At 44.6% G+C, this 21,706-nt stretch overlaps 1 protein-coding gene across 3 annotated transcripts in view; it reads right to left on the bottom strand.

Annotated features, from left to right (window-relative positions):
* FHDC1 (FH2 domain containing 1) overlaps positions 1 to 21,706 on the bottom strand; it is a 40,198-nt gene that overhangs the window by 9,535 nt on the left and 8,957 nt on the right. For all 3 annotated transcript variants that reach the window (XM_057310135.1, XM_057310134.1, XM_026499496.4), the window contains exons 3-10: positions 14,874 to 14,935; positions 14,095 to 14,197; positions 8,351 to 8,436; positions 8,166 to 8,266; positions 5,426 to 5,496; positions 5,218 to 5,325; positions 3,404 to 3,474; positions 847 to 964 (exon numbers count right to left, since the gene is read on the bottom strand). In XM_057310135.1, coding sequence (XP_057166118.1) covers positions 847 to 964; positions 3,404 to 3,474; positions 5,218 to 5,325; positions 5,426 to 5,496; positions 8,166 to 8,266; positions 8,351 to 8,436; positions 14,095 to 14,197; positions 14,874 to 14,935 — 720 coding nt within the window. The remainder of the gene's footprint in view (positions 1 to 846; positions 965 to 3,403; positions 3,475 to 5,217; positions 5,326 to 5,425; positions 5,497 to 8,165; positions 8,267 to 8,350; positions 8,437 to 14,094; positions 14,198 to 14,873; positions 14,936 to 21,706) is intronic.

Raw genomic sequence — 21,706 nt, 5'->3', positions numbered from 1 at the left:
GTCGACAAGTAAAAGCTTAGGTTGGTACAACCTTCGGGGCACACCGTTCCTGGCATCACGGGCAGCCCCGCCACGCACACCCCACCTCGCAAGGCTTGAAGCACCGAGACTTAAGGTAGCCGGCCACTTCCCCTGACTACTGAAAGTGTGAAAAGCTGCCACAGTTTTTTTTTTTCAAATAAGGAAGATAAAAGAAGTATGTCAGACTCTGTGATTAGTGAGTCACAATGAGCTGTCACAAACATGTCCACTCTGCTGTTTTCTTGTTGATGTTATTCAGAGCAGCTCCTGACACACCCTGTGGGGCCGATGTATTTGGGGTGTTGATAGGCACAGCTCTCGTGTATGCTCCCGCTCCCATTATAAAACCTGCCAAAACGCAGCTTGTTTCTTCAATAAAAACAAGCGAAGGAACAACAGCCCGAGTTCTCAGTGTCTACGATTTCTGGGGAACTACGTCCTGTCGCCCGAAAGTGTGCTTAGGAGGCCGGAACACCTACACCGTGGTGAGAAGCACAACCTGAGCTCAGGCACCTGCTGCCAAGTGTTAGCTCCCTAGGCCAATACCGGTTCGCTGCAGCCTGGTGTGATGTCGTCGGCCACGCGGTGACACGGAGGCCAGCCCTCCACAACCAGCTCACGTTCGGACCACACTCGACAGCCCCCGCTAGAAAACCAACCCCGTAAAGAAAGGGCACTGAAATCCACAGTTCCTTTTACTACTGACCCAGAGGAAAAAACATGAATGGGAAATAGCTGCCTCCCCAAAGCCGTGCGGACTGAACCAGCCCCGGCAGGTGCTGCTGAAGCCGAGATGAGAGAGACGGATGCCCATCACCCACAAACCTGAAGGAAATCTTCCATCTGCAGACCAAGTTCACCATCCCGCTGGATGTTCTCCCTCAGAGATCTCGTCCTGGTAACGAGCGAGTGCAGCTCTGCCTCCGTGTTATCCAGGGATAATCTACGAGAGGAAAGGGGACAGTGGGCAGGTGGCACGGGGAAGCCATGTCTCCTGCGGGGACATCAAACAAGACCAACTGCTGGTCAGACCTGGAAATGGAGGGCAGAGCTACTGTGATGGCATTTACCACATTGAGGGTTTCTGCCCGTTTTTTACAGAGTCCGTTTCTTCCTAGAGACACACTGGTTCAGAGAGAGAAGGCTGTACCCTTGTCCTTGTTGGGGAGCCTTGTAAAGCTGTCCATAAAGGGTCTGAACACCTCTGGGCAGGAAGCATTGCAAAATAAAAGCCAGCAGGACTCAGATACTCCCCCTCTCCTCTGGCACGAATACAAAAGCTCTAACTCACGCAAAGCCAGGCGGTGTAGACATTCAGGGCAATGAGGAGATACTAAGCAGACCTCGTGTTGCCACGGCCCCCAGAGTAGGCCCTCGGTCTTGTAGAGAGAACTAACACACAGCTAACAATTCTGCGAAGAACTGGAGGGACTGATGGCAAGGCTTTTGTTACATAAGTCAAATCAAGATTAGGAGAGCAAGAGTGATACTTCTGTCACTAGGTAAACTGAATAGGTGAAGCCTAAAATCCAAGGGGAATTCACTTAGCGAACTCCTAAGCTAGAATGCTTTCATGCTTCCATTGTGAATTCTGACATTTCTTCACGCAGTGACGTTTGCCACCTCCACTGGTCACTGGCACCCCCCTGTGATCTGTTTGTACTTCACCAGGACACTTCACCTTCCATTTCATATAAACAAACTTTACCGAACAGGTTTTTTTTCTAAGACAGTATCTCGCTAAACTTCCCCAGATACCTCTGACCAGAAATGTCAGCTCAAAAACTAACGGTTATTTCTCTCCATAGATATCTCTTAGTAACACCTCTCTACTGGTATAGATACTTCTTAGTAACATTTCTATACTAGTCAGAGGAAAAAATATTCCCACACGAATTTTAGAAATTCAAAACCAGGGGTGCCTGGGTGGCTCAGATGGTTAAGCGTCTGTCTTCGGCTCAGGTCATGATCCTGGGGTCCTGGGATTGAGTCCCACATCTGGCTCCTTGCTCAACAGGGAGCCTGCTTCTCTCTCTCTCTCTCTCTCTCTCTGGCAAATAAATAAATAAAATCTTAAAAAAAAGAAAGAAATTCTAAACCAGAACAGTTTATATCTTGTAAGATGCTCGTTCTTTGGGGGGAATAACCTGAAAATCTGTAAATGGCAACTATGAACTGTTCACAACTTTGGCCTCATAAATTCACTTTGGGACAGACATGTGATCTGTGGTTAGATGTTCAAAGTCAATAATACTGAGACACTGGCCAATGACAGGGCTTGGCTTGAAAAGCTATGGTTCGTGTATTTATGCATGGGGTTCACAGCTATCCTTATCGGGTATCATCACTTAGACAGCAAGTGTAGGACTTGACGTGGTTCGCTGGAGCCAGCTCGCAAGAGGCCCCTGTGGGTGTGGGCACCCCCCCCCACAACTTGCCACTCAGTGAGGCCACATTGGTGGCTTGAAATCTGCCACGATAGCAGTATTTACACCATGGAAATCAGCAAATGCTACAAATCAGGACTTCTTTCTGGGAAAGCTGGTTACCGAACATATACCACTGGATACATGGATACATACTGTAAATTTAAAAACATGGAACTCAAAATAGCTCGCGCACACAGATTATAGCCGCATTAAAACGCACATGTATACTGTGATCAGAAGCAAATTAAGTGATGTAAACACAGCTTTATGTTTGGTAGATACTTTCTCTGTAAGGCTGAGTGACTAATTTAAAACAAAATCCTTTCACAACCCTTGGTCCGGTTCCAACTTCTTCTAATGCAATAGAAAATAAATGTACCATGTTAGATTCTACAAGGAAATGGCCCTGGAAATTTGACTGATATATACCAACTCTCAAGGTAAAAGGCTGTGTTGTTTGAGCTCTATCTTTTGGGTGTGGAGGGATTTCAAGTTCTTAATCTGTATTGTTTTTACACTGATGATATTCATTAGAAAAGACTGCAACAGTGTTTTTTAGATTAAAAATAAAGATTAATTTTTCAAAACTCCCAAATTCCAAAGGTGCACACACACCTCTATGAGCAAATAAAAGGTTTGAAAATTCAACAAGACAGAACTTCTTAAAGTTATAAAATATTATAAAGTTATAAAATATTCAATAGTTTTCATTAAAAAGTAGTTTAGGGGCACCTGGGTGGCTCAGTCTGTGAAGCGTCTGCCTCCGGCTCAGGTCATGATCCCAGGGTCCTGGGATGGAGTCCCACATTGGGCTCCCTGCTCAGCGGGGAGTCTGCTTCTCCCTCTGCCCCCTCCCCTGCTCATACTCTTTCAAATAAATAGATCTAAAGAGTAGCCTAAAGAAACCCAAAACCATGAATTCTCAGAATTCACTTTCAGTCTTTTTTGCTTACTTAGCAGCCTCTTGAACATGATGCAATTTTTCAGAAAAGTTTAGAAGAACGGCATCCTTCTTTTGGGCTTCCTAGAACAAAAACAGAATTTTCTCTCACTATATGTATAAAACTGGAAGGAAACAATTATCTCAAGGCTGAAAGGAACCTTAAAGTTCTTGGTTTTAGGCTTGATACATTCGAAGTGATTCGCTGAAACATGAACTCTGATATTCTCAGTTAGTAAGATTTACCAGAACTGCTCTACTCTCAAGATGTATTTAACTTCTCAGAGCGACTGATCCTGACGTGAAATACAATTCATGGGCACACACACTCAATGGAAGTGGGTGGTGGCTTAGCAGGGCCCATTGTTCCCGAGAGAATCCAATAAATCCTGCTTAAATACCACCCATACCTATGAGTACGCCTTTAAATGACCGAGATGCCTGTAGCTGTTACACCAGTTTGCAAACTGAGTTTAATCAGAAGCTGCAGAAGCCATGGAAGCGTTTGGATTCTTCCCCTGTTCAGGGGCTACAAGGAGGGTGGATAGGAAGGGAGCAATTACCAACTCTGGAAATGCACACCCCCCTCTCTGGGTAGGGACTGAGTTACACAGAGCACCCGGCTACTTGGCTCCAAAGGGACTGCCAGAAGACCAGCTGTAAGGCACACGGGATAAGAACACAATTTCTGGTTTCAATGCCCTGAAAATGAACGTTCAAATGAGCCCTGAGTTCAGCAGGTCCTTTGTCTTCTGAAGAACGCAGTAATAATTGTGTTACTCACGGAGAGCTTGCTATGGGCCAAACACTTTATGCAACGATCCCCTCCAGTCCTCTTGGTAACCTGTTTTGAACTATCCCTAGCCCCGTGATTAGAGGTAGAAACTGAAGGTCTTAATGTTTAAGTAACTTGTCTGCGGAAGTACAGCTGATAAAGGACGTGTCAGAACCCCAGTTGTCCTGTTCTGAAGCTCACACTGGAAACCAGCCCGGCTCCCTCCCCAGCTCAGAGCTGCATCTGTGTGACCGCTGTCAAAACAACAAAGGTGATCCAACGAAGGAAAAACAAAGCAGTATAATTCGTCATTTGAGATAATTGAACGACAACGGTCGTTGGCTGTTTTTTTCCTTTGTAACTGGTTGTTTTGGTAACCCAAAGCCCCAGTCAGAAACGGAGTGACAGGGTGCAGACCCCAAGCCCTGTGCTTGTGGCAAGGCACCCCGACACAGAGTTCACAAAAGGAAACAAATGGAATGCCCTGGCCCTCTCTCTACACATCACCAGTCACAAATCTAGTCAACCCAACGCTGGGAAGGTCTCGGCACCCAGGCCTCTGCTTCCCACCCCTGTGGCCATGACTCTGACTCTGAGCTCTTGCCAAACAGAGCCAACTTCTGTCAAGAGCTGCCCCATTTCTAGTTCTCTCTCCACTCCAGCCCATCCTCCATATTGCCTTACTTTCCTAAAAACAAAGCCAACCCGGTCAGGCCATTATGCTTTGCAAAAACTTCCGTGGGCTCCCCACTGCTAAAGCATGAATCCAAATTCCTCAGTGTTTAGCATGTGGTTCCTTCCTAATCGGGCTTCCCCAACCCTGACCCCTGCCTCCCCCAAACCCTCCACTTCCCTCCTGTCCTACAACCCTAGGCGCAGCTCAGCTCAGCTCAGCTCGGGAATCTGCACAGTGCTTCTGCAAACAGAGCCTTCTCGGAGCCCACCACGTCCTTTCCTATCTCTGTGTGATGCCACCTAATACCTGGGAAAAACCTCCCCACCTCCAGGGAGGATTCACACTCATCCTCTCTGAGTTCACCACTTCCACATACCTGTGCAACAAAGTGCAGAAGATTCATCCCAGGTTTGTTTGCTTTTGTGTCTGCCAATTTGAGCAAAGAAGACAGTTTAAATCCTACTGCATTGCCAGCATACCCTCCCTAAAGAAAACAAATCAAAAGAAAAAATATATACATATACCTCTGGACGGACAAATCAACGTAGAAACACAGTATTTTAATTTTTTTGAATTTTACTTACTGCATTCATGATATTCCCTGCCTGCAGCACCAAGTGTAATATTGAATGTAGCTCCTCACACAACATCAGCTCTGCCAAAAAAGAACACACCACGGTATCTTCAGCTTAAATGCACACACCAGCCACCACATCCAAGTTCAAGGGGGCCCGAAGCGAGCTCTGACCCTAAACCGCGTATCAAGACTGGAAAGCACAAACCGAGCGGCGCGTTCTGTGGTGTATCTAATGAGCCATTTGCGACTGGCAATCCGTGTCCTGGTGTTTAACTGGGAACCAAATACGTACGATGCTTCAGTGTCACGAAACACTTCAATAAGGAAAAGTTTCCAGGAGTGGAAAATGCAAAGGCCTGATGAAAAGCAGCACTGTGTTCCTGTAACTGTGTTATAGGAACAAACTTTTTCTCAGCAATTCTTTATTTTTTTTCCCTTTACATCCACTAGTTTTTGAGATTATATTTATAGAATATGAAAACTAACAGAGAGCAACATTTTGCTCAGTCCACGAGCTATGAGGAGATAAAAAATAAACAGGCTGGGATGACATGTAAATAATTTGCAAAGCACTAACCCTTAGGGGCCAGGCACCCAGAGACTCTGTCCCATTTTATTCAAAACTACACATTTCATTTGGATTGGCTTAAAGGTTACAAAGCAGCTTATCATTGTAATATACCTTTAAACTAGTTCTTTAAACAAGAAGCTTCTGTACACATCTATGCAAATTAACAACGTTAAAAACTGTTCATGTATTTCAAAAGCTAAGAGCAAAGTTTGATGATGATTCAACTGACAGTATGTATAGATCACAAGAAGCTACCTATGATTTTTTAAGTTCCTATTCTCCAGTAAGTGTGGTATTACTCTCAAAAAGTTACATTTGGATCCCTGCCTGCGTTATGTTATCTAAGGCGGCCAGTATTTGAAGGTTAACCAGATAAGAAACGTTTCCACCGTGCCCACGAATTTGCACGGCTCAACACGCGATGCGAACAGGCGGCACGGCCCTTCCAAAGTTGTTCCAATAGCGCTGGTGTGTGTAGGAAGAAATTTTAGAAGGCCTCCTTATTGAAAGAAGAAGAATTGCCCTTAATTCTTAGTCTCCTCTCTAAACTGAAGAAAACACGATGGGTTGCAGAGCAAAACTTTATCTCAACACAGGCCAGAGCAACTACACAGGAAAATCAAATAGGAATCAACAGCTCTATAATAACTAGAAATCCACCAAACCACCCAGAGGAAATCCGGCTGGTGCTGAAAACCCTGGAGAATGTGAGGGTCAGGGAGCGCCAGAGACTCTGCTTTGGAGACCAGGAGTGCCCGCACATGTGCTAGGCCTGCTGGCTCAGCGCCGTAAATGCCTGAGGGTGAAACCCCATCACGATGCAGGGAGACAGGAGAGCAGCTCCCAAGAGTCTACCCAAGCTGGGCAAGCAAGTCATTCAAAGAAATGGAAATGACAGACTTGCCCCTCTCAAATGTAAACAGTCCACCAGGAGATAGAGACTTGAGGGGAAGCAGGTGGGAGAAGACAGCAGAACCATCAGGAACCCGCAGAAGGGTCACACGACAGATGCTCAGGAGTCCGGAGGAAAGGAGTGATGCTTCTGGAAAAGCAGGTTCTGGGCACCGGAGTCCAGAGGGTGGGAGGAAGGATGCAGCTGGCCTAAGGACTCAGGCTTCGAGCACACACGCGCGCGCACACACACACACGCATGTTCACAGACACACGCACGCACGTTCACAGACACTACACACACTGCATGTACACGGAAAGCTGAACAAGAGTGAGCTGCAACCAGCAAGATTTACTCTGTAGCTTGGGGTAACAGAAATCTTCTTTTATGGGAGGATAATATGCTAATTAATTAATTGGTCAATTAATCAATTGATTAATTATGAGGAAAGTAAATGGAAATAAGCCTTAATTGTCATCCCAGGTAATATCTCATTTCCCTTTTTAGGGTGTATCAGAATTAGGACTTTGCATTTCTCGTTTTAACTGAATAATTTGTTTTAAAAGAAACTCCCACCAAACTGGCACAGCCATTATGGAAAATAGTATGGTGGTTCCTCAAAAAATTAAAAATAGAATTACCATATGACCCAGTCATTCCACTACTAGGTATTTATCCCAAAAATATGAAAACACTAACTCAAAGGGATACATGCACCCCTATGTTTATTGGGGCATTATTCACAATAGCCAAAATATGGAAGCAACCCAAGTGCCCATCGATGGATGGATGGATGAAGAAGATGTGGTGTATACATGCAATGGAATACGACTCAGCCATAAAAAAGAATGAGATCTTGCCATTTGCAGCAATATGGATGAACCCAGAGGGTATAATGCTAAGTGAAATAAGCCCGTCAGAGAAAGACAAATTCTATATGATTTCACTCACGTGTGGAATTTAAGAAACAAAAACAAAGAAAAAAAGAGACAGACAAAAAAACAGACTTAACTCTAGAGAACAAACTGGTGGGGGGGCTACAGGTGACGGGATGAAGGGCGCATTTACCGCGATGGGCACCGAGTGCTGTGTGGAACTGCTGAGTCGCTGTATTGTACATCTGAGACTAAGATAATACTGTGTATTAACTACACTGGTATTAAAAATTAAATTAATTTTAAAAATGAAGAGAAGAATGCTTACTAAAAAGAATAAAAACTAAAATCAAGTACTAGCACAAAATTAATAAAAACAAATCACATGAAGCATCACGTATCCACTTACCTTTTGTAGCAGTTCTGAGAATTGTAATGTCTGTGTACAGAGAAGAACAAGAAGGTAAAAATTCCTTCTTTAGCACCATGGCTTCAATCCGAAGTGAATAGCTGAAAAATCGAAAGTAAAACTGTAGCATTTGATGTCACGGATTTTAAAACCTTCCTCTGTAAAGAACAGTGATGTCATCTTACTTTGGCACTTGAATCAAGCAATGCAGAAAGGAGTCTGCCAGGGACAGCTTGGACACATCTCCACTGAATGTTCTCAATTTCTTTATCTAAGAGACAAACAGAAAAGAGGATAGAGGAAAAAAGAAACTGTGATTAAAATGTAGCATTATTTTAAATTTCCTCTTAGAATCCCTGTAAGAAAGTAAGATTTCAGTGCTAAACTCAAATTAATAAAAATGTAGACCCCATAAAAGAGAGAGAAGGAAATCATCACATCTGTTTTTTGAAAGAAGAAAAACCAAACAAATGAGGAGAAGAGCTGCGTATGCGTGTGGGTATAAACAACCTCAATCAAACCGGAGGATCGGAGCCACAGGAATCTTCAGGGAGGTTCCTGAAGGGTCAGTTCTAAAGATTAAATTTTCTGTAAGTTAGAATCTGGAAGGGAGATCACTGGGACAAGCAAGAGGACACTGGGTTGTCATTGTAACACAGTCTTCTAGGTCCCTAATGAAAAAAATCTTAACATTTTGGGCATCTTGGATATAAAATACTCAGACTGGGGGAGGGTTAACAGACATTTCTGTGGCCAAATCCCCCTCCACACAGAACAGCCTCACAGCAAGGGGCTCCTGTGTCCTGAGGCAGGACTCACAGGCTCTCCAGTGGGAAGAGAAAAAGGAAAATGGCTTAAGCAGCTGAGGGGTCAATGTCAAGACCTCTCCCTATGAAAAAGATCAGGTAATAAAACAGGATATACGTCAGATCGCATTTCGAGAACTTTTAGAAGCGTCCACTACGACCCCCACCCTCCATGCATACACCACAGGTGTGGGGAAAAGACTAGAAGGCCCCACCTACAAAAGGTAATAGGATTACTATTTTCTTCTGCTGTTCATTTTTATTTCCTTAAATGTCTACAATGAACATGGATTGCTCTTGTAAAAAATTAAACTCACTAAAAGTTATTCTTTCAACCGTAGCAAAGAAAAACGGGAAAGTTCTGACACAGAAATCCAACAGCAGGGGTGGGGGAATGGGATAGGCTGGTGATGGGTAGTAAGGAGGGCACGTATTGCATGGTGCACTGGGTGTTATACGCAACTAATGAATCATCGAGCCTTACTTCGGAAACCGGGGATGTACTGTATGGTGACTAACATAATATAATAAAAAAATCATTAAAAAAAAAAGAAAAAAAAAAAAAAAAGAAATCCAACAGCTAGCAGGTGGGTTTGGAAGCAAAGAGAAAGTTCTCAAACTTCATGAGAGCCAATCAGTGCCTCCCTCATGCCGAGACCAGGACTGGCCCAATGGCAGAAACTTTTCTACACCCACCGTCATGGAGCATCTTCCAACAAGAACACGTTACGGTGCATCAGCCTACCTCTGCAGCTAACTGCTGCCAACGAGCACCTTCCGTCTTTCAGTACTCTTTACAAAGCTTACTCTCTTCCGTCCCCGGGATTATGGCAGGTGCCCGTAAGAACGACATGACTTTTCAGTGTCTTGAAAAATAGAAAATGCTACTTCAAAAACCCAGAGGAGGGAACATTTGCAAAGATCCAGAAACAAGTATCTCTATTAACTACCTGAAGATACAAAACGTCACAGCACAGCTACACATCCCAGACTTAAGGCTGATGCTTAAGGCTACATTTTTTTTTTTAATGGGCAGAAAATAGCCATTTATAGAATTGCATTACTTCCCCTACCTTTAGGGCCCCACACCGAACGTACCATTTTTAGTCATACTCAATTTAAGGGCAGATGGAATTTCTGCTTTAGCTAAACCCGAATCAGCGCCTAGCTGCTGAATGGAGAAAACCACAGGATGGGTCCTGATCCCTCCTGAACTGGAGTGTAGCAACTCACTATATATGGAAAGGGCAGAGTGAGGCTGTACCTTTTATAAGACCATCTATGCAGCATGTGCAAAGCTTCTGAAAATAACAGCACAACTTTCTGTCGAAAGCGTAAGGATAGGTCGTGCTAAATAAACTTGGTAGGTATTTCTATTAAACGTGCTCGACTGTAACGGAAAATGATTAATCTCCTTCACTTACATAAAGAACTAAAAATGTTTATGGATTTCAGGAGAACGGTGATGGAAAGATAGTATTTAATTTAAATGCCATGTCTACAGTTCTTAATTCCATTTCAAAACGAGACTTATGTTCATTAAGAGGGATTACTGTACCTTCACAGTGGTAGGGAGGTAAAAAAGGGAGGTGAGCAAACCCTGTAATTATTGTGCATTCTCATCATCATCAAAAAGCATTTATCACACATTGTTAGGCATAATTTTGTTGGCTGAGCCAAGTGACTCTCATTATGACCTGGTTGTGCCTGGTTTCTGTCCTAATAGCAAAAGCATGCTCCTTAAGCCTTGCACATTCCAAGGGGCAGACCTCCTTCATCCCATCTAATTCCACTCACATGGCCTCGAAGTAGCAAGATTTCCCACCAACAGACTCACCCAAAGGAAGACCCTGGGGCTTCCTCCCTGTCATCCCCCACCCCCAAGGGGCAGAGTTGGCATAGAAGGTTGGGATGACGTGATAAAAATGTCAGAGGAGGCAACCAACCTGCTGCCAGAAAGAACAGACAATTTCTACCACCTTCCAGCCCTCTAACCCTGACAGGGACGCAGGGATGGGGCACCAGTCCCGAGAAAGGGAAGGGCTCGCTGGGAGCATCTGGGCTCCCTTCCACCATCCACCTGGCTCCTACTCCAGCCTCTCCCTTGTCCCCTCTCTGGCCACAGGAATACTTTTCAGGACAAAGAACCCCCTCCCAGTGCTTTTATTTCTGGGTCTGCCTTCTTCCTCTGCAAGTTTTAACCACGAGTTTAAAGCAAGATGAACAAACACGCCAGATAAAAGATTTGTGGGGAAGGGCAGAGAAATCCTGGAAACAAATTAACCTTCTGCTGGCTTGTCAGCTGAGAACGCATGACCGAAAAGGGCCGTTTCCGCTCCTACTTTTCAACATGCTGATAAGATTACCGTATCACTCCAGTGACACACCGGAGCTCGGCTCTGGAGCAGGGGCGATGAAAAGGCTGGGAGGCGGCGCAGTGCGAGGCGGGGTTTTGAGAACCTTTGCCCTTCCTTCCTCAAAGGGATGCAATGGAGTGCAGCAGAAGGAACTGTTCTGGGCTCAGACGAGTCACGTGCAATCCACCTTCCTCTCTGGCCTACCCACTGCGCGACACACCAGTGGAGTTCGAGCGAAGCTGCGTGAGCCTCAGTTTCCCATCTGTACCCTGAGGAGTATCTGACAACGTGGCTGGGAGGAGTCGACGCAAAAGGCACACAAAATCACCAGAGCTATGACTGAGTGGCTTTCTACGTGCCAGGCACTGGGCTACACACTTGAACACGTGATCTCGCTCGACTGGATTCTGCCCTGCCCAGTGCCTGAGCACGGGGACACACACAGTAAATGTGGAGTCCCTCCTTGTGCTAAAAATGAGCACAGAACATTACCCCACAGGCTTTAGCAACACGCAGTTACGCAGATACATGGGCATTTATTAACATCCCTCTGCCACATTCCTAAACCTCTCTCACGTGGCCCTGGCTCTGCCTTGGCCTCACCCCCATCCTCCACCCTCTACCCAAGACTCCAGCGCCCGGCCTCGGTCTGGGTGGTGCCAGGGGCCACGCGGCGCTCGGGGCGAGGCCAGTGGGTCCCGGCAGCAGGCATCCATCCTGAGGTGGCATCGGCCCTCACCGAGACGCCCTCTGCCAGCACAGATCCCCGCGGTGGTTTAGGGAGGGGCGCCAAGAAGCCCTGGGGGACTGTCAGGGTGTTCCTACGGAAGGAAGCTCCCAGTTGAGTGTGGAGGGTGTGGTGAACTGAAGCCAAGAGTCGGTAATGTAAACAAGAAGTGTGACCAAGCTTGTCGGATATTCAGGCTGCGGATGACCCCGCAGCAGAGGGTGACAGCAGCAGCCGCGGCCCGGTTCAGGGGCTGGGACACCGTGCAGAATTCCAGCGCACTGTCTTATCCCAGCAGGACACTGTCTCCGGGCTGAGTAACTGTCGGGGGGCGGGGAGGGGGGGGGGGGCGAAGGCCTCAGGGCAGCGCTCGGGTGGGTTTTAGTCCTCTTGCCCTTAACCTCCCCCCTCTGAGTTATACCCCCTCACAACTCTGCAACCTGGGAGGTATGACAGCTAAGTGGCTTCTTTGAAACATCGCCAATTCTCCCGTAGCCTTTGCGTTCTAACCACCTCTGAATTTAAAATCAGAAATGAAGACATGAGGAAAACCGGTACTTCATCTCCCACCTCTTCCCCACAGTACGAAGCTGGCAGCCTCCCTCACGCCTAACCTCCCTCTAGTTAGAGATTTAGAGCTTCCAGAGCACATTCACACGCACTCTCCAGCGTGATCCTCACGTAAGTAAGCGATGAGGCCCGTTAGGAGTGGGCAGCAGAGCCAGTCCTGAGGAGGAGGCATAAAAAAAGCCCAAACAAGAGTAAAACTTCAAGAACGACGCAATCTTTTTAAAATCCAAATTAATTAAATCCTATCCATCCTAATTGAAGATTTTTGAAACTCTCATTCTCTACGTTAAAAAAAGACTAAGGACTGTTCATATATATATATATATAAGATCCAGGGTAAATTATGATTTAACGTACCTTTCCCTCAAGACTTTAAGACCCTTTGCCGTCATTAATAAATGCTGGTAATTAATCTTGGCTTAGGTAAATTACACTTAATTTGCAAACAGAACACCTGACATAGAGAGGTGCAGATTATCAAATACACCTAAGATACTCAGTTACCTAGTAAGACCCTCGAGTTGGCATTGCCAGTTTATCACTGATTGACATAAAAGAAAAAGTACAGGTATATATTCCTCTTGTTATTTATGGAATTGAAGTCAAATTCCATAAATTTAGTGTGGGAAGAGGAGCTGGATGGGGAAGAGAGGAACCAACAGTATGGGTAAAAGGGTAACTTACTTTTTACTTTCTAAGATTCTACATTATTCAAATGTTTGCAAGCACATATATTCGTGTAATTTCTTACTGAATTTTTTCAGGGTCCCCTTTTTCAGAAATAAAAGGCAGTATTACAATTTTATAAGACTTTATAAAGTCTTATTGTCCAGGTTTTTATTCCCTATCAAGCTCCCAACCATCCAATGGTTCAGTTAATTCAGTTCAAAAAAAAAAAAAATCAGTAACTTTATATTGCAGTACCTACATTGCTATCACAGCAATTTTCACCTTTAAATACAGAGACAACATTTCTTAACAGTTTATCTCTCTCTCCAAAATTTTACAGCATCTTTAATCAAAAGTGGTTTCCTTTTGTGTGTGTAAAAAGTATACATATTTATAAAATAACCTGGGTACAGCCTCAACAAAAACTGTCATTGGTGATGAAAAGGAAACCAAATTTACTGAGGTCCCGTGTGCCAAGTACCACGCTCAATGCGTAACTAGGTTTCAGCACCCTGGCAATCCAGGGAGGCAGCCACCGGCACCCTCACTGTACAGGTGTGGACACTACGTTCACTGCAGTTAGGAAATTTGCCGAAGCAAGAGGACAGCTCCAAGTCAAACCTAGGTTCCCTAACTCCATAATGCATGCTCTCTCTACTAGGTCACTTTTTACTTGTATGTGAGAAGACTCTGGCTCTGGGTAGCAGAGTGCCCTTCCCATGTGAGTTCTGACACTGTGAAAAATATTGAGCTTTGATCATCACTGCGAATATCTAAAACTCATGTGCCAAATTCCTTACCTCCTCTGACTCCGGCAAAAGCTTAAGAAATTCTCGCAAGGTCTCTGATCCATAATGCTCACTCTTTCCTTGATGAATATCTTCTACAATGGACTGAGGAGACCTTGAAAAGACAATCAAGATTCCACTTCACGTTTGCTGGCGTGCCAAAGACACACAAGTCAGCAGACACTAAAACAAACCACCTCTACCCTTTTTCCATCCTGCCTTCTTCCCAGTCTGAGGGACGGATGCGCTTTGTCAATGATCACAGGAGCCCCACTGCCAGGGAAAGCGGGGATCCCAACACACCACCCGGAAGCCCCTTCACCCAGAAGCCCATCCTTGGGAATCCCAGAAAAGCTGAAAATGGCAGCAACCATGGGCGTCTTCTCCGGGAGGAGAAAAGCAATCCCCTTTGGTCGCATGAACTCTGGAGAGCCTCTCTGTTCCATGTTAGAATACTGCCATTTAACCACTGTCTTCTGACCAGTTCAACCTCCACTGAGGGGCAAAAGTATAAATGAATTGATACATTCCCTGGCATGACAGGCTTGAACAGGCACCTCAGGGAACTTTGCCCATAATCCAAGCCATTAGGTTATGCTTTCATGCAGGAAAACAGCAGAGAGTGACAGGCACTTGCACACTCATCACGCCGTGTGTCCAAGGAGGATAGGCAGGTATGAGGAATGACTTTCGCTCATATTAGAAGCTGACTTTTCAGCTCAGCCACACCTGCAGACTGATGCTGACAGCGTGGGTATGCCTAAAGTTGCAAATGTGTGCAAAAACCTTACTTCTTAAATTGCTTAAGAAATATTCCAATGTTCATGCTCCGTTTTGCATCCAAGACAGTAATCTGGAAAAAAACAGACACATATAAGACGATTACAAATTAGAAGACTTGGAGGAAAGAAGAGAATTAAAACCTATCAAAATACAACACTAAGAATAACTTCCAATATGTAAATCTGGTTATTAATCGGTATACCTAATGCAGTTTTGCAAATATTAAAATATTATCATCTCCCCAAACTTCCTGCAATGATCTATTTCCTTAACTATAATAACTATACATTATCTACTTTAATCTTATAGAACTTTTTTTTTTTTTTTTTTGAGAGAGAACATGAGTGTGCACACCTGGGAGGGGGGACAGAGAGAGAGGGAGAGAATCCCAAACAACCTCCATGTTCAGTGTAGAGCCCAATGCAGGGCTCCATCTCAGGACCCTGAGATCATGACCTGAGCTGAAACCAAGAGTCAGACACTTAACCGACTGAGCTGCCCAGGTGCCCGAATCATATGTAACTTTTAAAGAACAACGTATATTAAAATTTTTTTAATTTAGCTAGTTCCTCTTAGAATAATATAGCCTTCATTTAAAAGCCCAAATTTGAAAAAAAGGTGTGTTAGCTTAGCCACATCATATGAGATTTGAACTGAGAAAGTAAAACGTAACTGAAGATATTGCAGAATCCCAAACCCCGCCTTAGAAATGTAGAAGGACCAGTACTGTTATTTTCAGAAGCGTAATAAAATTAATTTTTTTCCAAAAGAGAAATTTCTCTTCATTGAAAAAGAATATATATGTCCTTCAGGGGGAGGTAAGAAGTCTCTGATATTTTATTTACTCGGAATTTAAAAAGGAAAACTGGGGCGCCTGGGTGGCTCAGTTGTTAAATGTCTGCCTTCAGCTCAGGGCATGATCCTGGCGTTCTGGGATCGAGCCCCACATCAGGTTCCTCCGCTGGGAGTCTGCTTCTTCCTTTCCCACTCCCCCTGCTTGTGTTCCCTCTCTTGTTGGCTGTCTCTATCTATCTCTGTCCAATAAATAAATAAAATCTTTAAAAAAACAATAAATAAAAATAAAAAGGAAAACTGTGTGCCATACTGCACCAAGTCAGTGATGCACGTTACCATCTCTGCCATCAGACGCAGCGTCTTCGATGTAATGACACACGGTGCCGTTCTCCCGGACTGCCAAAACCCAGATTTGGGTTGCAAAAGGTTTTAGCTCTCCAAAATTAATAATGGGGCAGGGTGTTATCAGACTAGAAATCAGAACCTTTTTTGGGCAGGAGGTGGGGAGGACGTTGTTATTAAATACAGAAGCCACTTCTTTCCCTGGAAGGGAATATTCAAGACGCATGGAGGAAAGATCACCTTCAAACTGCCACAGGTTTTTTTTCATCCGTGTTTTGGTAAAGGGAGACTAGCTAAAACAGGACTGTTGTTATGATTCTCTTCCTTTACAAATGTATGTGATTCATTTGTGAACAAAAGCGAATCAGGTTTCAGATTAAATTCCTGTTCTCTAGGCCTGCCTGTAAGTTTATAAGCAGCAACGAGAACTGTTAACCAAATTTAATGGCATTTCCTGGCTATAAGGTTAAATTTTTACAAGAGGATGGCTGCCTTCTTTTGAAGACTAATCTTAAACAATCACATTATTTACTATCCTAGGGGTTTGTATCATGTTCGCGCAATCACCTACCCGCCATAAAATAAACTCCCAAGCGGAAAGGGCAGGCTCCTTATTGGAATCCTACCCAGGGACTGTAGTTCCAGTTCAGTGTGAAGGGAGGGGAGAAGATGGGGAGAGAATAAAACCTGTCAAACCTAACACCCTTTAACAAGGAAAGCCCATACGAAACAGAGGAATCTACAGTTAGTATGACAGAAAACAAGTGTATACTGTAATTCATCAATTAAAAAGCCACAAGAACGAACATGTGCATTGATATAGACATACACATACCCGAAGAACTTCCTCAGCGCTCACCTCTACCCACAACGAGGAAAACTTTTCTATTTCTCTCATTAAATCACCTCTTGCTCTGTTTAACCCTGGGTGGCAGCACCCTCCCCTGCCCCAGCCCCAGCCCTAACCCCCCGACCCTCCGACCCTCCGTGCCCCTGACCCAGAATCACAGCTACTGCTGCCGAAAAAGAGATGGACAAATCCCTCGTACTATTCCTATTTGACCGGTAAGGCAACCGAGCCTCCGACAGGTCATGTTATCCCTTCCCCCAAAGCAACTCGAGAACTGACATGCTAGCCTGGGTCTCTCTGGTTCCTTCTCACTCTGGTTTCTCTGAGCTTTAATGGCGCTACGATACAGGAATACGGAGAAGTGGCAGTGCTCCCCCACCAGCCTTGGGCTGGTGTCCACTCCAGGAACGGGGCAGACCTAGAGAAAGCCATCCACACGGCCGGCCAAGTCCCCCGGCGCCTCCAGGGCTGTCTGTGTGGGATGATGGATAGAAATCACGTCCTCACAGCGAAGACAGCCTCCGGCGGCCGTCATGCTTGACCCAGGGGAGCAGCCACAGCCTGGGGCAGCGGCGGCCTCCACCGCTTGAAGCAGAGCTTCAGCAACTGGCCACCAATTTAAGAGAGGGGCGCCTGGGTGGCTCAGTCGATTAAGCAGCTGCCTTCGGCTCAGGTCACGAGACCAGGGTTCTGGGATCGAGGGAGCCCGCTTCTGCCTCTGCCTTCTGCCCCCCACTGCCTGTGCTCTCTGACAAATAATAATCTTTTTTAAAAAAACTTAAGAGAATTCAGCAATACTCCTAAGGAAAAACCTGGGCTGGCCACCCCTGAGCACCTTACAGGGCAAACAAAGCCCAGAGCCTCATCCAGAGGAAACGAGACAGCTGAGAGCATTCCAGGGACAGGGCCACTCTCTCCTGACATCCTCAGATCCGCCTAGCGCACCCGCCAGCTCCTCCTCACAGGCTGCCACACTCGACCCTTCCAAAGCAGTGTTATAAAACCGTTGGTTAAAGTCTTTTAAAGCGGGTTACCATTTCACGTGTAACTCAGCTTATCTCACTCCCCAAATGCCCACCATCTCAGAGCTCTCTGAAACCCTGTGTGTGGGACTGGGTGGTGTTCTGGAATCATCCTGAGCAGTGGGCCCTGCACGTGCTGCGACAGATGACCTCAGGGACGAGGATGAACCTCCCTGCCCACCAGTTCTAATGGACAACAGTCTACTTTTCTGGGCACCTCAGGACAGGGAGGCAGGACCCCCGGTGAAATCGGGCCTGTCGGAGCAGGGACAGCCTGAGTACTAGAGAGCTCTCGGGCTTTCCCATCAAGGGCCCACTGCAGAGTTCCCCCAGGCCCGGAGGAGGGAACCAGATACAAGGTCCAATGCTCAACGCAGGCCGTCCTGAGGACTTCCCACGAGGATGTGAGGTGGCCCTGCTAGAGCAGCCGTGTCCCCCCAGACTGCCGGGCTGGCCAGGGTCGTTCTGCCTCCCTGTGAGGCACTGAGACCGCAGCACTCAGGAAAGGCTGAGACGGGCTCCACCCCAACTCTTTAAGCGCTCCTCGCTTCTCCTGCAATTCCTCTCCGTTCACCTACCAGCAACGCCTACACAGTCTGCCTCCCTATTCTTTCAAGCAAGAAACAGCTTCTGTATCTTAGTTGTGGTAAAACACACGTAACATTCACCAACTTGACCATTTTTATTTTAAGTCATCTCTACACCCAACGTAGGGCTCGAACTCACGACCCCAAGATCAAGAGTCGCATACACTACCGACTGAGCCAGCCAGGAGCCTGCTCCTGAACCATTTTTAAATGGTCAGTGTCAGGAAGGGCATTTACATGGTGGTACAACCATCACCACCACACATCCACAGCACTCTTGCCGTCTTGCAAAACTGCAACTCTGTACCCATTACATTGTAACTCCCCATTCCCTCCTTCCTTCAGCCCCTGCCAACCACCCTTCTGCTTCCTGTCTCTATGAATTTGACTATTCTAGGGAACTTCACACCAGTGCAATCATAGTGTTTGTCCTGAGACTGTTTTTTTTCACTTAGCATGATGTCCTCAAGGTAGAAGAAGAAATGTTTAAACCACCTTTGCTTCAATGTGTCAAAGAGGGCTTCCTTGACTACTTAAGTACCACTAACTAGTGGTTATTTCAATGCTACGTTACATTCGGAAAAGCAAAATTAAAAAAAACACAAAACTTCGCATAACCTCCTATATAGACATAGCTTTTGGTTTTTGATTTTTTTTTTTCATTTTATTTTTCTTTTTGGTTGGCTGCCAATTGGGACATTTTCCAACCTGGGTTTGGAGGGAAAAAAAGAAAAACCTAGTTGAAGCTTTTGTTTTTCTTTCAAATATATTTCAAATACTCATCTAGCTCTGTAGTTCTGGATTGAGCATGTCCCAGAATTCTAGAACATACTGAGAACATAACGAAAGTTGAGGAAGAAAACCGATAACTTCAATTAGCGTGGGAGAATAAGATACTACTTCTCAGAAATTTAGAGAAAGCAATCTTCCTTCCATCCTTCCTTCCTTTCTCTTTTCCTAATAATTATAGTTATTTCTTACATGGTATTATTAATTAATGTTAACTGTAAAGATTACTACAGACATCATATTGAATGATCTCATGTGTTCCAACATTTGTGTTTTCTTTTTCCTTTATTTTTATATATTATTATATTTATATATTATATATATTATTAATTATACCTCACTTTTACTGAGGTATAATTAACAAATAAAACTGTGAGGTATTTAAGGTGTGCATCAGGCTTATTTGCTATACACAAACATGGTGGAAGGATCCCCCCTTACCTCCTGGTTATCTTTGTTTCCTCCTTTTCAGTGAGAGCATTTACGTTCTACTCTCTTGGCAAATTTCAATTATCCAACGCAGTGTTACCAACTGTAGTCTCCATGTTTTGTCTTACATCCTCAGGCCTCAGTCATCCTGTGTCTTGTCAATCCTAATTCTGATCACACTCATCTATCATACTGATAAATACTCCCTCTGCCCCCTTGGTTCGGTTGTCAGCTCGGTTACCTTTAATTTCCTTTGGAGGATACCAACTCGCTAAGACTGTCCCTTCCTTTCAGAGCATTTTAGATTCTAGAGGGAGACATGCACAGACCCAGCTAATCCGTGGGCACGATGCTCTGACGGGGCTGGGGCGCAGTGGTGACAGACAGACAGGGAACTTCTCAGGGATGAGGTCAGTGAACTCCACAAAGAAGGTGGAGTTTGAGCTGACTCTTTTTATTATTATCCCCAGTAATATATTTTTGTTATTTCTAATTACTTTATTACAGTTTAATTATTATTGTACCATTTGTAGCCTCAAGTTAATTTTTAGGTAACAAAGACACAAGGATGGTAGTATTTCATAACCTTTCCTCCCTTCCCCCTTACTAAATGTTCTAATTTACTCTTTTGAGTGTTGTTCTTCCTCAATTCAGCCATTCCTGAGCTCTTCCTTATCTTCCAGCAACTTCTTTGTCTGGAATATAATGAAACTTATTTGTAATGCTTTATAAGCCCTTTAAAGTAGGCACTAACCACATAATGGCAGGCCATTTCTGCAGGAGGTTATTATATTTCAAGGGGACATTATCTGATCCCTGACATGTTTGAACCTCCAGAATTATGGCCCGTGTAGTGGCGGATTGGGATGCCATGTTTCCAGGCTCAGGATGGGTCCCTCTGCCAAACATGCTGTTTAGGGTATTCTCCACTCCACGCAGACAGGTGGTAAGCACTAGTACTTTCAACCCTGGATTCCATTTACTCCTTCTGAGTAAACTGGAAGACTTATTACCGGACCTTGTGAAACTATTACTCTGCTGAGTTGCAATTTCCTTAGAAGAAAGTCTAATGAGGGAAGAAAATAGCATGTACCATATTCTTTTACTGAAGGAAAAAAAATTTGTATATACATATATATAAAATACTTCTAGCCATGATGGAGATAGCATGAAAAAGGAAAATAATTCTGGATAACCTTCTGTTATGTGATAATATTGCCTAATACACACTTAAATCCACCCACCTGAACTACTTATCCTACCTGAGTACTAAAGAGTTGAAAAGTTAGATTATCTTATGACACACAGTCATGGTGACTTAATTTTTCTTTCTAGCAGCTTCTCTCAGATTAGGAGCTACAAGTGTTAAAAATATTCACACACCCATATTCATTGCAGCATATTCACAATAGCCAAAAGGTGGAGGCAGCCCAAATATCCATTGATGGATGACTAGATCAACAAAATGTGGTGTATTTATATACAATGGAATAGCATTCAGCCTTAAAGTTCTGACACACACTACAGGGTGAACCTTAACGACATTATGCAAACTGAAACGCTCCAGTCACAAGAAGACAAATACTATGTGATTCCACTTACATAAGGCACGTAGAGTGGTTAAATTCTAGAGCTGAAAAGTAGAAGGGTGGTTGGCAGGGGCTGAAGGAAGGAGGGAATGGGGAGTCATGACATAATGTGTACAGAGTTGCAATTTTGCAAGATGGCAAGAGTTCAGTGGATGCGTGGTGGTGATGGCTGTACAACATGATCGTTCTTCATGACACTGACCGGTACATTTATAAATGGTTAAGATGCTAAATGTAATGTGTATTTTATCACAACTGAAAATAATAATTATTTGGTTTCAGGCATTTTTTAAGTGAAAGGAAAAAAAAAAGTAAAGCTGTATCTAGGGTGAGGGGATAGAGAGAGATGAGGTGAAGACTCTTTTTATTCCTGAAATTCAGATGTGGCCTAGAAATGGACATTCCTGCCTCAGCTGTAGCTGGGGCAAGATGCCACAC

The sequence above is a fragment of the Ursus arctos genome, unplaced genomic scaffold (genome assembly GCF_023065955.2).
Source record: "Ursus arctos isolate Adak ecotype North America unplaced genomic scaffold, UrsArc2.0 scaffold_11, whole genome shotgun sequence".
Lineage (NCBI taxonomy): Eukaryota > Metazoa > Chordata > Mammalia > Carnivora > Ursidae > Ursus > Ursus arctos.
This window is presented reverse-complemented; position numbering and strand designations above follow the sequence as displayed.